Raw genomic sequence first — 16441 nt, 5'->3', positions numbered from 1 at the left:
CTCATTGTAGGGCTCTCTGTTCCTCTCTAGCGGTTTCTGTCTAGGATACCAGTAACTATTCCAAGATAATCTAAACTGTGAGTAAACACAATAGTCATCTAGTGTCTGCCATTCTTTTTTTTCCGATAAAGAGTGGCCGACATTCTTGCAATGAACAGAAAACTTCCGCAAGTACATGCTTGCTGACTTGACATTTTGATGAGAGTAAATGACAGGTAAACGTGGCACTCCTGTAAATGTAATGCACGAGTTCAACAGCCATGGTGGATGTTCTACCAGAGATGCAGAATTGCTACTACAAGCAGGCAACAGTGATATGAAGTAGAGGCCACCTAACGTAAGCCATGTCATACTAAGCATGGCGGAAAAGAACGGCCAAAATGTCGGCTCATTGTAAACATATATGCAGAATTCTTATTTTGATTTTTAGCATGGCTGAGAAGGAGATTTATCTAGCGACAAGTGTGAAAGCAAGAGAGAAAATCCAAAAACAATGAGGAAGACTGAACTAGAATCATCCAACATAATATGCATATAGTATGATTTCATTTTACACAGCTGGGCATTAAAATTGACTAAACAATCCTACTTCCTCGTGTATCAAATTTATCAATTAGGGCATTCCACATAAACCCGAATAGGGTGTGTACAGTGTATGATGCACTTTTGCAAATATCATGCGTCACATCTCTTGGAAAAATTGTTGCAGATATTGACTCGGAGACCAGAAGAACTTGCCCCAAGTGTGCCTAAGAAGGAGAAACAAGTACATATTTGATATGAAAAAGCCAGACATAGTAGATTACATTGACGGGCGTAAGAGAATGATAGAAATCATCTTTTGAAAGGGTTGTTCTGGAGTTGATGTTCAGGTACTTTCGAGTACTTTCAATATTATTGATCTACTTGCATAATTGTTTCTGTGATACATCAATTTTCTGGTTTCTAAGCATATTTTTTATTTTGTACCCGTTGCAACGCACGGGCTCTTTTGCTAGTAGGGACCAAATTACAATGATGCACCGAAACACATTTGCCACTCAACCATGTAGGGAGAGGGTACGTGGAAACCATGTGTCAAACAACAACAAAGAAAACCAACCGGCACCGCCCCGTCTCGAATCTTCGTCGCCGCTGCCTAGCACCATGCTTGCCTCCGGCGCACGTTGGTGATGAAAATGAAGGCACCAACCCAATCAATTTAAAATTGCATGGTCATTTGGGTATTTTGAAATAGCCGACCACACTTTTGGTAGATATCAGCGACAAATAAATTTTTAATAGTTTTTTAGAAACATAACGCAATAAGTGATAGTTTTATGCAATTTACTCGAAGTTTGGAGGTACCAAGTGTGCAGGTTCTGATTCCACCACAGCCGCCGATGCCCACAAGAACCCCGAAGACGCTGAATCCGCGAAAGGCATTGAGAACATGGCCAGCAACGCTGCCCACAGAGCTCTCGCGCACGTGGAAGCGAGGTAGAGTTAGCACCCACAACAGCAACCTGAAGCACGGCCGGGGCAGGGTGGGGCGGCGAGGTAATGCGAGGACGCCGACAACCCCATGAGACGGTAGCAGTAATCTGACGGTAGGTAAGTTCTTCTCTTTTTGCGGGTACGATAGGCAGGTGAGTTTTTTTTAAGCATCAGTACAGACAAAAGCGCTCATATACACGCGCATACACTCACCCCTATGAACACACACACACACCCTACCCCTATGAGCACCTCCAAAAAACTGAGCCGGCATATCATCTTGAGATTTACGAAGCCACTGTAGGCGTCTCGTCGTCGACGGGAACGTCTCCTCCCACTGAAAGTACATCGTCGGAAATCCTGAAATAAATCCAGGAATAATGCCTTAGGGAGTTCATATTTGACTTCATCAGGAGAAGGTGCGTTTAGTTGAGTTAATACCTTAGGGAGTTCATATTTGACTTCACCAGGAGATATTTGAGGGAACTCTACGACCGTTTGCTCAACAAACCATATAAGGAGCAATTGATTTCTCCATGCTGATATAGGGAAACAAGATTAGGATTTTTCGTTTTTCACTTTTACAATGGAAATGCTTCACTTTGTTGCTGATGCGTACAAACACAAAGAGCATCTACAAGCAGAGAACAACGGAAAAATTAGATCTAATAATATTGATCTATTGGCACTACACAGACTTCACATTAAAGAAACAAATACCAATTTTAGCTGGTTACAAAGCATCGTCGACACAGAAAGGCTCGCCTCTTAAAATTATCAAACAATGACATGAACATAATGAATGCAGTAATATTCCTCTAGGATGTTCTCATGTTTCACTAACCTATGTGTATTACATGCATCATTTTTCATAACTTTGAGGATAAGAATACGTATAATATATGTCATTAATTACCAAATTATTATTGTACTTCAACTATTGTGAACAAAAGTTAACCAAAAACGGAGACCACCTTTTAATACTTGGTCATGATATCTTATGGATGCACTTAGATGTCTTTGTCTAGAAGTCTAGATATGGCACGTCATTTTTCATATCCTTTGGACTTTATGTGTTATCACTCTTGCTTTCAATTGGGACCGCCTATTAGTACACTTGGTAATCTTATCTTGTGGATGCACCTTTATATATCTTTTATCAAAAATCTAGAAGTTCTCAGTTGCCACGCAATTCCATATCCTTTTGACATTATATATTGTCCCTTGGCTCTTGTTGGAATGTATACTGGAAGATGGACAGAAGGTCTGTCATCGCTTGTTTTCTGGTGATGCTTGTGTTGTTCGAAAGCGCATCTGCAGGTGTGTTCTCACATTTGTTGTTCTTAATTAAGTAGAGTTACTTCTCTCTAAAAAAAAGTAGAGTCCCTAGAGTAGATGTTATTTCAAAAGAATAACCTTGAAATATCTACATAAGATTTCAAGTCGTATTACCAATAGTTTTCTCAAATATGATGTTAATACAGATTGCGTGCATGTCCTTGAGGCTTTTCGCATCGTACCGCTTTTATGCAGCGTTGGAAAAATCATGTGTTACAATCAATGTCTCATTATTATGGTATTAATTTTCATTGGTTTGTGATGCGCAGACTGTGAGGATGTTCAATTTCAGATCTTGTTCTGCGTCCAATCATCATGTGAGGATATATGCAAGTATCAGTGGAAGGGTAAGAAGGTCTACAAGCCTTGGTGCGATAAGTTCTTCGGTGGCTACTGCCACTGCAAGATTTGCCATGATGAATAGAACTTAATGGATATGTTAGGCGCACTTCATGCTAGAAATAAATAATGCATAACTTTGTGTCCTGAACCACTGATTTATGCATGCGATTGTATGCTTGGGAGAGCGTCATGCCATGTGAGACATAGGCCTTGTTTAGATACTCTAACTTAGCTAGAGGTTAGAGTTAGTTTCTAGCTCATGACTAACCCTGAACTAACTCTAGCCAAAGAGTTGTTTGGATGACAGGGTTAGATTGATAATAAATGCACTTTCTCAATCATTTGGCTCATTTAAACCCACTTTAAAGGGGAGAGATCTGGTGTGGGGGATAGAGAGATAAAAAGTGTTTTTTTAGTGGGCCCCATGAGAACTAGCTCCAATTAGCAACTCTTGGTGGGATAGTTTTTCGGGTGGGTTCGATGCAACTAGCTCAAACTAGCCCTCATGTTTGGATACTTTAGGGCTATTTGAGCTCAAACTAGCTCAAACAAACTCTAACCCATGGATCCAAACATGGCCATAATCTATACTAGAAGGGTTGGACATGCTATGCTGGATCGTTGGTGTTGTTGGGTTTCCGGTTTCCCAAAAAACATTACTCACCATCTTTCAAAATATAAGGTGTATTTTTTTTTTGAAAAGTCCAACATTTTAAGTTCGATCAAATTTGTAGAGAAATATATCAAAATTCATAGTATCAAATTGGTATGATTAGATTCATCTTGAAATGAATTTCCATACTTTTTGTTTAATATTATGGATGTCGATATTTTTTCCTCTGAGCTTGGTCAAAGTTAAAAAAAGATCCCAAAAAAGTAATACCCCTTATATTTTGAAACTGGTGGAATATTTAGTTTGGCCGGTGTGGGAGATGATGGAGTGTGTGTTTTCTTTATGCGGTGATTTGATGGGCCTTTCGTGTTATCCGCTAACCAATGTATATTTATGTGAGGAAACTTCTGTGTCACTGGCTCCATGTACTATATTGGTGCTACAATATCACATGGTGGCACTTCTTTTTCTAGGCGGTGGGAGGGTGCGCAGAATTGATGTGTTTTTATAGGCCGGTTGCTACTGATTAATTTGAGAAATCATTGGCACGGTCAAAATCGTATACCAAATCCAAAATTGTATACCTCAATTGCATTAAAGAGCTTCAAAATTAGCGAACATAGAGAATTAAAAGAATCATATGGGAAAACTCGTTGAGAAATTGTTGAGCCGGTTAAAATCGGATGACCCCAATCTAAATTGAATATCTCAATTAATTGTGCTCAATTGAATGTGGGCTCTTTAAAACTAGGGGGCATAGTGTTATAGAGGATTGTCTCATGGAAAAGATGTTTAAAGGCAAATATCGTATACTCCCTTTCTCCCATATTATAAGAGCACTACTGTAAAAAAAATTGGGGAAATCCTTTTCTGAGCCCGGGCTCATCTGCACCCGTGTTGAATAAAAAATCAAAACAAATACTAGAAAATTTAAAAAAATTCAAATTCTTTTCCCATGGTAGACAATTTAATACGTGAGGTCCGCCCCAATTTGCAAATCATTTGGACAACTGAGCAACTCTCGGCAAAAAAAGACAAATTCGGAGTCTGTAAACGGTTTACTGTTCATGTACTGTTTTGACCCGATTTTTCTTTTTTGCTGAGAGCTACTCAGATGTCCAAATGAGCTAATATTTGGAGCGAACCTCACACAATAAATTGTCTACCATGGGGAAAAATTGGAATTTTTGAATTTTTCTAATATTTATTTTGAATCTTTTTTCTGACCGGGTGCAGATGAGTCTAGGCACCGAATCGCTGCACTCAAAAAAATGCTATTATATTATGAAACAGAGGGAGTAGTTATGAACAAATATAGCGAATGAAACTGATGACTACATTATTTTTCTGAGTAAACATTTGACTTTGGTCTACAACAAGAAAACAAGAACTTGTGTACTCATCAGTTCTTGAATGCAACCCTTGTGTGGCCGTGTGGGAAGAGGAGATTGTCGCCAAGTGTGTCTCCTGCACATGTACGATAAAACCAGTCCAAGGTGCCCTTGTCAGCATTGCCATGTAACCAGTAAGTTACATATATTGAGTCAGAAGCAACTAAGCAAGGCCTACGTTTGACCAGCACATTGTGCCAATACCAAGTTTACCTGTATACAACAGGCATTTGTACCCTTAAAAGCAGTGAAAAAACAGTGCGTTATAGCGTTCTGAGAAATGTCTCGCTAAATAAAGCAGTATACAATGTCTCGCTAATAGCATGATATAGCATGCTAATAGCGCATTTTAAGGGACACGGTATTTCGCCATAGCACGTGATTTTTTTTTCATTATTGCTTAAAAGTAAACACTCATCACGCAGGCTGGTGATAATAATCTTAAATGCCTCAACACACAGAAAGAACGGAGATGAACAAGCCAAAAGGCAGACCAGTGTTGACCTGCAATGCTATGAAACAATCTATTCATCGTTCCAAATACACAAGTACACAACCATTAAGCCAATAACGATATTTGTTTATAGTATTTTCTTCCTTCTTTTTGTTGCATCTGGAAATATATAACAAATCTGCAGATTTGACGTATGGGCAGCATATAATCTGCCAACAACTTTTACTGAGTGAATAAATTTGAGTTCGGTTCCGTGAGCAAAGCTTTCAGCGTAAGATGACTATTACAGTTACATTACAGCAAATCAGATCAGCCACGGAACTTATAGTTATGGATCCCCCATGGCCCTAAAACCACAATACCAGCCTCTCTCAATATCAGGGCTACGAAATTAGCCCACGCCTTACAATGGACTGCAAGTTTTAGAAGCGCACGATTGCCAACAGCTAAACTCATCGAGAGGCGCACCTTTCTCCACGCGCTGTGGTCAGGGAAGGGTCCTCCAGCGACGTCACATCAAAAGTTAGTTCCCGTAAACCTCCATATTAATATCAAAAATAGATTTACAAGGTCCTCCAGCGCGTCCGGAAGCTCTGGGTCCTCAGAGGCATGACCCCAGCCAGGCCAAACTGCAGAAACCCGGGTCCTCTCTGCTATCTGTGTCATGGCAGATGAATTACAAGCAAACATTTAGTAACTAGTAGTCAAGCAACAAGCACAATGAACATGGATGATATAAGAGTAGGAGAATGAACGATGGATGAACCACGCTGACCTCGACAATGAGCTGCACATTTGCATAATTGTTGTTATTGGTTCCACCAGGGACCTCCAGGAACTGGTCGGCGATCCGCACGTGCTCCGCATTGGCCCGGAGATCCTCCGGGGTAGCCATGGCCACCAGGAGGACGGCCTTGTCGGTGCCAAAGGTCTCGGAGGCCCAGGCGCGGATGCTGCGCATGAACTTGACGGCGGCCATCCCATTGTTGGCGACCAGCACGCTGCGTATCGGCGTGTCGCCCCCGAGCGCCCTGCAGAATTCGCTGATCTGGTCGGACCCCACCATCATTGCCCCCTCTGACCAACCGTCAGCGCCACGCACCAGTCACCACTCAGCAACACCAATCCGGGCGGCGACGGCGAAAGTTCTCCGGCGAACACGACACACGACGGTAATCTCGCGGCCGCACCCGAAATCCGGCGAATTCGAAACCGGTTTGGTAATCTGGTGGTGGCTGCTGCTTATATAGTATACTGCGGGGGATCGGAGGGGTGGCGGAGTCGAACACGGTCTGGAGGAGGGAGGGAAGCCCACACGGAGACGGACGGAGAAGAGCGGCTAGTTCGTCACGGGAAGGGAGTCCTGCTCCGAAGAGAGGGGGGTGGACGCCGGGACTGACTCGACCGCGGGAGTGGTGGGGGGAGGGGGAGGGGGGGTGCGCGCCGGAGGCGTTCGACGGAATGCCTGCCGGCCGCGCGCACTGGAAGGGAGGGGGGAGGAAGATCGAAGATGGCGGCGGCGGCGGCGGCGGCGGGGCGGGCCTTGAATGCCTGGCTGCGGCGGCGCGCCGTCCACCGCAGAGCAGAGGGAAGACGGGAGGGAGAGGGCCGGGTGGCAGCTTGGACACGAGGAGACGACTACGACGACTCCCCCACACACACCCGGTCTCTTTCGTCCATCTGCTAGAAGACCACGACCCACTAGTCACTCACTTAGAGCATCTCCATGAGACGCGCAACACGCGGCGCGCTAAAAACTAGTTTGTCACGCGCCGTTCGCCTGATTTTGCGCAGCCACCAACGCTGACTCCAACAGCCACGCTAAAATGCAGTGCGCGCGTCGCTCCAGCAGCTCGCAAAAATGCAGCGCGCGACTCGCACAAACAACATATACATTTCAAATAGAAGCAAAAATAATCAAACTAATCAACAATAAATAGTTCAATTTCTTTATTATTACAACCCAAACAAATAGTTTATCATTCAGTACAACAAATACTGCAATAAACACAACAAATAGTTCATGAACAATACAATGTAGAACGCAGAAATCATGCTCTTTGTCGTCCATGCCGTGCCCACCACTCCTCAATGAGATCCTTCTGAAGATCATTGTGCGCTGCGGGACGCCGAATGGCATGATAGGAGGCAACAAAACGGGCCACCCTTTCAGCCCTCCGTCGCACTCGCACCCTTTCAGACGGACGCGCGCGAGGGGCGGCGGGACCAGAGGGGGGGGCGAAGAAGTCGCGGCGGCGCGGGGATAGGCCGGGGAAGCGCCAGAACGGTCGCCGGGGGCGCGGGCGGCGGCGGCGGCGCGGCTGGATGGGGGGTGGGAGTGGAGAGCGAGCGCACGAGAGTCCAGCGCGCGGGAGCGGGCACAGCAAATAAGCGGCGCACGATTGCGTTTGGCCAGTGCGCTGAACTACATATGCCGCACGCGCTGTTTTTGCGCGCCCGCTGGAGCAACTATACCGGTTGCGCGCGCGCTAAAACGTCCAATTTTACGGCGCGGCACTAGTTTGGCGTGGCTGTTGGAGATGCTCTTCAGCCGCACCCCCAACAGGCCCCCAAGGCGTTTTTTTCGCCGGCGCAAAAGAATCCCCCAGTCGCGCCCTGAGGACGCCGAATTCTGCCGATTCGGCCCATCTTTTGGCCCGGCGATCCCAAGCCGAACCCAGCGCACTAGAGGGCACTTGGAGGCTCCGGCAGAAGAAAAAGTGGTGCGTGGACCACCACTGTCAGGCGAGAAACGCCTTTTCCCTGCCCAGATTCGGCCCACGTGCGGTAGAACGTCACTTCCCCTTTTGCCGCCATGCCGGTACCAGCGCCACCCCCTGCCAACAACCGCTACTCCGCCGCTAGAAAGGCCATCCCGCTCCTGGCCAAGCTTTCCAGGACTCTGACCATGCAAGCAGGGATACCAGCGGCTACCCGCCCACGACGCCTGCGAGGTGTTTGGCGATTTTTCCTGTTCGGCAATGGACTCCAACGACGAGGAGTCGTTCGCGGCTCTGATTGAGGAGGAAGCCGAGGCCGACATCGACGACGAAGAGCACCTCATGATCCTCGCCGCTCTGGCCGGCCTGCTCGCGAAGAATGCAAAGCCGCGGCGAGGTGGCTTGGTGTCGGGCCGCCGCAAGAGCAAGCAGAGGCATCAAATGAAGGGCTATTGCTTGCTCTATGCCGACGCTCCACTACACGGTAAGATAGTATTTTGGCGTTGTTATTGGATGAGCCAGAAGCTCTTCCTCAAGATTGTGAATGTCATCTGGGAGTTCGACAGCTATTTCATTTGCAAGAAGGATTGCACCGGCACAGTTGCATTCTCCTCACTCCAGAAGTGCACAACAGCTATGAGGATGCTTGCATATGGAGCTCCCAACTCCAGAAGTGCAAGACAGCTATGAGGATGCCGAGTTCACCACCATTGGGTGTTTGTACAAGTTCTGCAGGGCAATGGTGGAAGTGTTTGGACCATAATACTCGATCATCAAATGCTGAAGACACTGCCCGGATCCTAGCACATAATGAAGCAAGAGGATTTCATGGGATGCTTGGAAGCATCGACTACATGCATTGGGCATGGAAAAATTGTCCATTTTCTTGGCAGGGGATGTACAAAGGCGCAAAAGGAGCTTGCAGTATCGTACTTGAGGCAATGGCTACCGAGGACCTCTGGATTAGGCACTCCTTCTTTGGTATGCCATGAACTCACAATGACATCAACGTCCTGCAGTGCTCGAATGTCTTTGTCAAGCTTGTTGAAGGTCATGCTCCTCCGGTGAACTTCGAGGTCAATGGGCGCCACTACAACAAGGGATACTACATAGCAGATGACATCTATCCAAGATGGTCAATATTTGTGAAGACTATCTCAAACCCTGTTCCAAGAGGCAAGAACTCCTACTTTTCTAAGTGTCAGGAGGCTTGCAAGAAGGATATGGAGCGGGCATTTGGTGTGCTCCAATATCGATTTGCTATTGTCTGGTACCCCGCTCTGACCTGGTCAAAATCTCAGATGTGGGAGGTGATGAATTGTTGTGTCATCTTGCACAACATGATCATTGAGAACGAGCAGGACAAGCCAGTGGTTGATACTAAAGCATATTTCAGACAGGGTCCTCTTGCAACTGTTGATCACCAGGTACCGACAGCATGGACTGCCTTCCTCAATATGCGTCAGGAGATCCAAGACCCATAGGTGCATCAAGAACTGCAACACGATCTGATGGAGCATCTATGGAGGCTGAAGGGCAACGCCTAGTTCGATGTTTTTTAAATTTGTGTTCGAATTATGAGTTTGATTCGTTGAACTATTTGATTTGTATTGATTTCTATGATGAACTATGTGATAAAAATTATTTTTTGTTCAATTTGTGCCGAATTTGGAACCGGAGACCCCCCCCCCCCCCCCCCCACGCCGAAAATAGCGTCGGCTAGCCCCCAAGAGGCAATATTTTCCGCCTTAAAACTCCCTTGGGGGGGGGGGGGGGGATCGAACGGCTGGAGATGCTCTTAGTTTCCCCTCCCAATCCCGGCCCTCGGTCATTTCCCCTCCTTGCATCTCTAACCGATCTCTTAAAACTTGTTAGAGAAGTAAAAATTCGGTTTTGAGGGGCTAGACCGCGCCTAGCCGATTCCTTATCCTCGGCCACTCGGCCCCTTATATCTGCTCCTCCGCAGCCGTGATGAGCATGAATTTTTCGCCTCCATTCTCGCCCACCGCTCTGCCCGCTAGGTATTTAAACCTCACCCGTCCAAACCAACAGGAACAGCAAACAGGCTACGAAAACGCTCCCAGCTACTGCTACCCTACAATTCTCGGTGTCAGGGACAGAGGAGCAAAACGCACCAGAAAATGGAAGGTACCAACAAGCAATATCCTGGGTATGACAAGAACAGGGCCATCAAGAGGCAACACATCTGGAAGGCAGTGGCCAATGCATAGCATAAACAATATGCGCCATGATCATCCCGGCGCGCAGGATCAGGCGAGGATCACAAGCAAGCCATAACAAACACGTACCTAACTTTGCTGAGTAACAAGATATCACGATTGCAGTTCCGTCTGCTCCACCACCGTCAGATCAACTCTCAGGTGCAGCACGCCGTCGATGAAGATGCTATCGTCAGCCATGAAGGTCTGCCATGGAACCCAAAAGAGGTACCTCGATCCGACTGGAAACTTGTCACTAAATGTGTGCCTACCATTTAACTTGCTTACAAACTGCCGCGATGGCCTTGTCCTTGCGGCAAACTCATAATCTACCGTCACACACGTTGAGCCCTTCAGCTCCAAATCGATATGTAACAAGAGGCCAAAACTGTAAGACTCCCCCTGATCGGCCTTGCAACATCTTGCCCCAAGAATGAAGCCCTGACCTGCGACATGGAACGGGTGCGAGAATATCTTTTCTGACGGGAAGAGTTGGGAGCATTCCTCATGCTTCAAATCCATGTAGGCTATAACCTGCGGGCGGGGTTGATCAAACGCAACCACTTTCAGATGTCTGTACTTGTAATCTCGCTCTGCAAATTGCTGACAGGAGGGGGCACATGCCGCAAGAGCACCTGGTTTGTGTGCTGGATAAGCTTTGCACAGAAGCACCCCATTGATACACTTAGTTACTTGCTCATGGTCTATGTCGTTAGCAGTGCATGCTAAGATCTCCTGAAGTGTCTTATAGGTCATATGGCTGAAGCGCAGGAGTGGAAGTAAATGAGAATTCAAGATCTCGCGCCTTTCCTCCAAATCAGGGTATTGAACACGGGCCCACTTGAGCATGAGCACGAATAAGTAATCTTCACATGCCACATGTATGTCAGTACTTGAAAGTATGGCTTTGATCCCAGCAAGAGAAATGCTTGTCACTTCCTTCCGGAGCCTGAAATAAGAGAAACCAAGCCTTGGGTGAATTTCATACATGATCTCTGATGATAACATATACAGTTATCCTAATAAGGAAATAAAAGGTGGTTCCATCCAATGGGGATCACTCACTTATTGTAATCCTTGTATTTATTGACAAGGAAATCCTTGGCTGCACTTATCAAAAGTTGAACTTCAGCTGCCATTGACATGACGCATGGATGATCTAGGCACAGCAGTGCAGATTCTGTGGTCCACGGCAAACTTGTGAGCAACTGACAGCAATGCCTCATGCAAGAAACGACTTCAAATTTGTCCGCAGCCATCAAGATGTCAAGCAGAAGAGAGGGCTCAGTTGTGGTGAGTTTTCCACTGTACATAAAGTTTAAAAGCTCCATAAGGGCATTTTCATCTGTTCCAAGTAGAATGGAAACAAAAAGACACAAGGATTAAGGAAACACTTTAACAAAGAACTAAACAACAACAAAATGAATGTGTTTTCACGTGTAAATGGTTATTTATGTGTGACTATTGACTGACGGCATTGAGAAGAGCTGTCCGTACATAAGACTTAAGACAAGATATCCACTTGGTAGGTAAAATCAAAGAGGGAAAATAGACTAGCTATTTCATCATTGAAGGGAGTAACTCAGAAATATAAATCCCTTCTTTGTTATGTATTTATTAATCATGTTCTTGTTTAAGAATATAGAAATGGTAACACGGCCACATAGCAAATTAGAATCCATTATAAGAGGAAATTTTTTACATTTGAGTCGTCACATTACCTGAATCAGCAACCCTAAGTGTTGGATGTGTCTGATCAGATTCTTTCATGCCATTCGAGAAAAGCTAAGAAGCACGAAGCTTATTAGAAAGCATTAACTGACTATAAAAAAATGTATTCAACAAGGCTATAAGAATTACCTTGAGAAAGAAAGGACTTCTCACAGCAAGAATCGCTGAGTTGATATGAATCGTCTTTACTCGTAAAACTGGTCAAAAATACTAGGGTCAGAGAAATAAAGGAGAAACATGAGAAGGAAGTAGGAGGTACAGAGTAGAACAACTAGACAAGTCATCTGCTGTTAAAAACACTTGGAGCACATGGTGCAGATTCATTTAATTAGTCTTCAGCAACATGGCAAAATATTGAAGGGAAGCGTTTAGAACTGGTCGACCAGCTGAAACTCCGCCGGTCATGTCCACGCTGGCGATGGGCCCCACGCACCACCGCTTAACTCTCTTTTATCCTGTCACACGAAGCGCCCATGGCCGTTCATTCCACCGCTACTCTTTCCTTATCACCTCGCGCCTCTTTCCTTGTGGCTCCCAAATAACTTTCTCGTGGGCGATGACCGCCGGCGATCCCGGGCCAACCTGCCCGCCGTCTAACCCGTGTCAATGTCCCCCGCAAATGGGCTACTTTGGGACGTACCCACCACCGCGCGCGGCAAGGGGGGAGGTCATGGCCTGCAGCGTTGATGAGGTGCCGTGCTGGAGACCTACCAGGGGATTCGCTTCAACAGGCAAGGATGGTGGTGGGCGGCGACGGTGGTGGCCACCATGATTTTTTTTTTGCTGCATCAGTTTTTTGCTGGAACCTTCTTTCAATTTTGCTACAAATTGAGAGAATTGTGGTGCTGTCACCGCCATGATGTTTATTAATACGTACAATAACTTAATGTTTCAACACATACACAAAAAAAAAGGTGAACTAAGAAATAAAATGGCAGATTAGTGCTTTGAACATAAACATGTATCATGGTTATTCAGACAGCGGATTTCTAGAGTTGTAAGGAGCGCCTCCCTCCACGCATCCTCTCCAATCGTATGAAGGTTCGTACGTATTTGCTAACTTCGTATGGAAAAATATGTTAACTACTTCAATTGTGAATAAAGCTTTGCACCATATCTCTCTGGCTCAAAACTTATGAATCCCCTGTTGAAACAAAATTAGCCCAACCATTGCTACACGCGCCGCAGATTCCCCCACAATGCAGCATCCGAATTGCGCCAAACATCATGTACTCTCTCCGATTCATATTAATTGACGCTGATTTTGTACAAAGTTAGTAGGGAGTAATTAATATTGCCCACCGGGGCGGGGGGGGGGGGGGGGGGGTGTTACTGTACGCACCTTTCTCCTTGCAGTGGCGCGCTGAGTCGGGGAGGGATCGTCCGGCGAAGTCTTCGCCGGCGACGACCTCTATCCGCAGCAACCTGTCGGAGAAGTTCTGCGAGTTGAACGCGAACTCGAAGTTGGGCCCCTCGCCGGCGCGCGAGAACTCCAGGTCCTTCTCCGCCCCCTCCGTCGTCGACCCTTCGGCGCCGGCCATGTGCTCCGGCGACTTTGGAAGAGGGAGAAGGCGCGGGACGGCGGAAGCGGGGACGGTAAACCCTAGCTGCGGAGGCGGCCGGCGGCCGGGTATTTTATTTTTTTAGATTACGGCCGGTTCATTCCGAATGCCCACGAACCTTTTTTTGTTTTGGGGTAATTACAAGCACACATTCTTCTGTCTCTGCCACAAGGACAAATAAAAAAAGTTAACTAGATAGACGCCGTTGTAATTCTCACGTATTCGGGAAATGCCACTAGAACTTGCGCATACTTCTCCATATATCATTATGGTTTTAGGGCATGTTCAACATTGACCCGTAAATATGATCCGTCATGTATCCGGGAACACTGCTGCGGGAGCCGACCATCCAAAGTTGTCCGCATACATTTCATCAACTATTTGAACTAAACAGATAAAATCCATGCAAAGACCATTAAAATTCAGATATAATTTACATGACCGAACGATTTTTTTGACCGTTTTACTAAAATTAATTAAAAAAAAGACATAAACCCGGTTCCATGCCCCCTTTCTAGGGGCAATACCTCCGATGTGTTTTCTCTCTTGTGTGAGTCGAATGATTACAAGGGATTTTCTTTAGCTTGTAGACTTGGGTAAATCTTATGAGCATATCTATGTCTTGTGCCCTTTTCACCTTATGATACACAGTGTAATAACGTCCATAATGGTGGTATTTATCGGTAGAATTACCACATCACCATAGGAGTTTTGATGGTGGCGTGGGTAACGTTCGCCTTGATTGACCACGTCTTTGGTCCAGTCGGATTGATGATGTGGTGTTCAGTCGGATGGGCTTCATGAACGTTTAGCCGGATGGGCCTTGTTGATGTTGGACCATCCGATTGATTCTCCTGAAGAAGACTTGGGCCGTTCGCCTTGCTGGCCGAATCCTTGTCATTGCCTACTCTGAGGGATCCCGCCATCAACTTCCAAATTTGCATTGCAGCCACCATGATACACTGTTTCATGGCTACGTCTCGAAAACTCATTGTTTTTGCCGACATGGGTTGGCGTTTTTGGGAGCGTGGGAGAGGAGCGCGATGGTGGAAACAATGCTGACCATGGCCATGGCGAATGGGAGTTGAAGTTTGCTTTGTAGACAAATTTAAGAGAGTATACTCTCTCTGTCTCTCTCTCCTGTCCTGTGGAAAGTCCTGGCCCAAGGGAAAGGGAACACTTTTCACACAAATTAGCAGGATTTTATGCAAGGATGAAAGGATCGAGAAGAGGTGTCTAGAGGGGGGTGATTAGACACTAAATAAGAAAAGTTGCAGTTTTTAATTTCTTTAAGCTGAAGTGGAGTTTTGGCACAAGTTTAACAATAACAATACATATCAAGCAAGCATGCAAAGAGTATATGAGCAGCGGAAAGTAAAGCATGCAACTTGCAAGAATGTAAAGGGATGGGATTGGAGTGTGCAAACGCAATTGGAGACACGAATGTTTTTGTCGTGGTTCCGATAGGTGGTGCTATCGTACATCCACGTTGATGGAGACTTCAACTCGCAAAGGGTAACGGCTGCGCGAGTCCACGGAGGGCTCCACCCAAGAAGCGTCCACGAAGAAGCAACCTTGTCTATCCCACCATGGCCGTCGCCCAGGAAGGACTTGCCACACTATGGGTAGATCTTCACGAAGTAGGCGATCTCCTTGCCCGTACAAACTCCTTGGTTCAACTCCACAATCTTGTCGGAGGCTCCCAAGTGACACCTAGCCAATCTAGGAGACACCACTCTCCAAGAAGTAAAAAATGGTGTGTTGATGATGAACTCCTTGCTCTTGTGCTTCAAATGATAGTCTCCCCAACACTCAACTCTCTCTCACGGGATTTGGATTTGGTGGAAAGAGGGTTTGAGTGGAAAGCAACTTGGGGAAGGTTAGAGATCAAGATTCATATGGTAGGAATGGAATATCTTGGTCTCAACACATGAGTAGGTGGTTCTCTCTCAGAAAATGTAAGTTGGAAGTATAGGTTCGTTCTGATGGCTCTCTCCACGAATGAAGAGGAGGTGGAGGGGTATATATAGCCTCCACACAAAATCTAACCGTTACACACAACTTGCCAATCTCGGTGGGACTGAATTGAGAAACTCGGTCGGACCGATTCAGCAAATCTAGTGACCGTTAGGATTTTCGGTGGGACTGACATGCAACTCGGTAGGACCGATATGGTTAGGGTTAGGGCATAACGTAATCTCGGTGAGACCGATTACACAAACTCGGTGGGATCGATTTTGGTATTAAGCTAACCAGAGAGTTGGTCACATAAACTCGGTGGGACCGGTTCGCTCATTTCGGTGAGACCGAAATGTTACGAAAAGGAACCATAGAGTCTACATTGCAATCTCAGTAGGATCAGTTACACAAACTCGGTGAGACCGATTTTGGTAATGGACATACACAGAGAGATTACAATCCCATCTCGGTGAGACCGAGATCCCTATCGGTGAGACCGATTTGCCTAGTGTTTGTGGCAGTGGCTATGACATCTAAACTCGGTGGCGCCGGATGGAAAGAATCGGTGGGGCCGAGTTTGACTTTTGGTTTAGGTCATATGTGGATGTGAGAAAGTAGTTGAGGGCTTTGGAGCAT

The 16441-nt window shown here is 46.0% G+C and overlaps 2 protein-coding genes across 2 annotated transcripts; both read right to left on the bottom strand.

Moving 5' to 3' along the window:
- Positions 1 to 5729: 5729 nt before the first annotated feature.
- On the bottom strand, positions 5730 to 7171 carry LOC123117592 (acetyl-CoA carboxylase 1). Its single transcript, XM_044538315.1, has 2 exons — positions 6390 to 7171; positions 5730 to 6271 (listed from the first exon to the last, which is right to left on the bottom strand). Exons 1-2 carry the CDS (start codon positions 6681 to 6683, stop codon positions 6131 to 6133), a joined length of 435 nt encoding a protein of 144 aa, XP_044394250.1. The 5' UTR covers positions 6684 to 7171; the 3' UTR covers positions 5730 to 6130.
- A 3496-nt stretch (positions 7172 to 10667) lies between these two features.
- LOC123117591 (BTB/POZ domain-containing protein POB1-like) lies at positions 10668 to 13825 on the bottom strand. The gene is made up of 5 exons (XM_044538314.1): positions 13627 to 13825; positions 12414 to 12481; positions 12275 to 12338; positions 11619 to 11898; positions 10668 to 11502 (listed from the first exon to the last, which is right to left on the bottom strand). The coding sequence occupies exons 1-5, from the start codon at positions 13823 to 13825 to the stop codon at positions 10668 to 10670; spliced, it is 1446 nt and encodes a 481-aa protein (XP_044394249.1).
- Between the last annotated feature and the right edge of the window lie 2616 nt (positions 13826 to 16441).

The sequence above is a fragment of the Triticum aestivum genome, chromosome 5B (genome assembly GCF_018294505.1).
Source record: "Triticum aestivum cultivar Chinese Spring chromosome 5B, IWGSC CS RefSeq v2.1, whole genome shotgun sequence".
Classification (NCBI taxonomy): domain Eukaryota; kingdom Viridiplantae; phylum Streptophyta; class Magnoliopsida; order Poales; family Poaceae; genus Triticum; species Triticum aestivum.
This window is presented reverse-complemented; position numbering and strand designations above follow the sequence as displayed.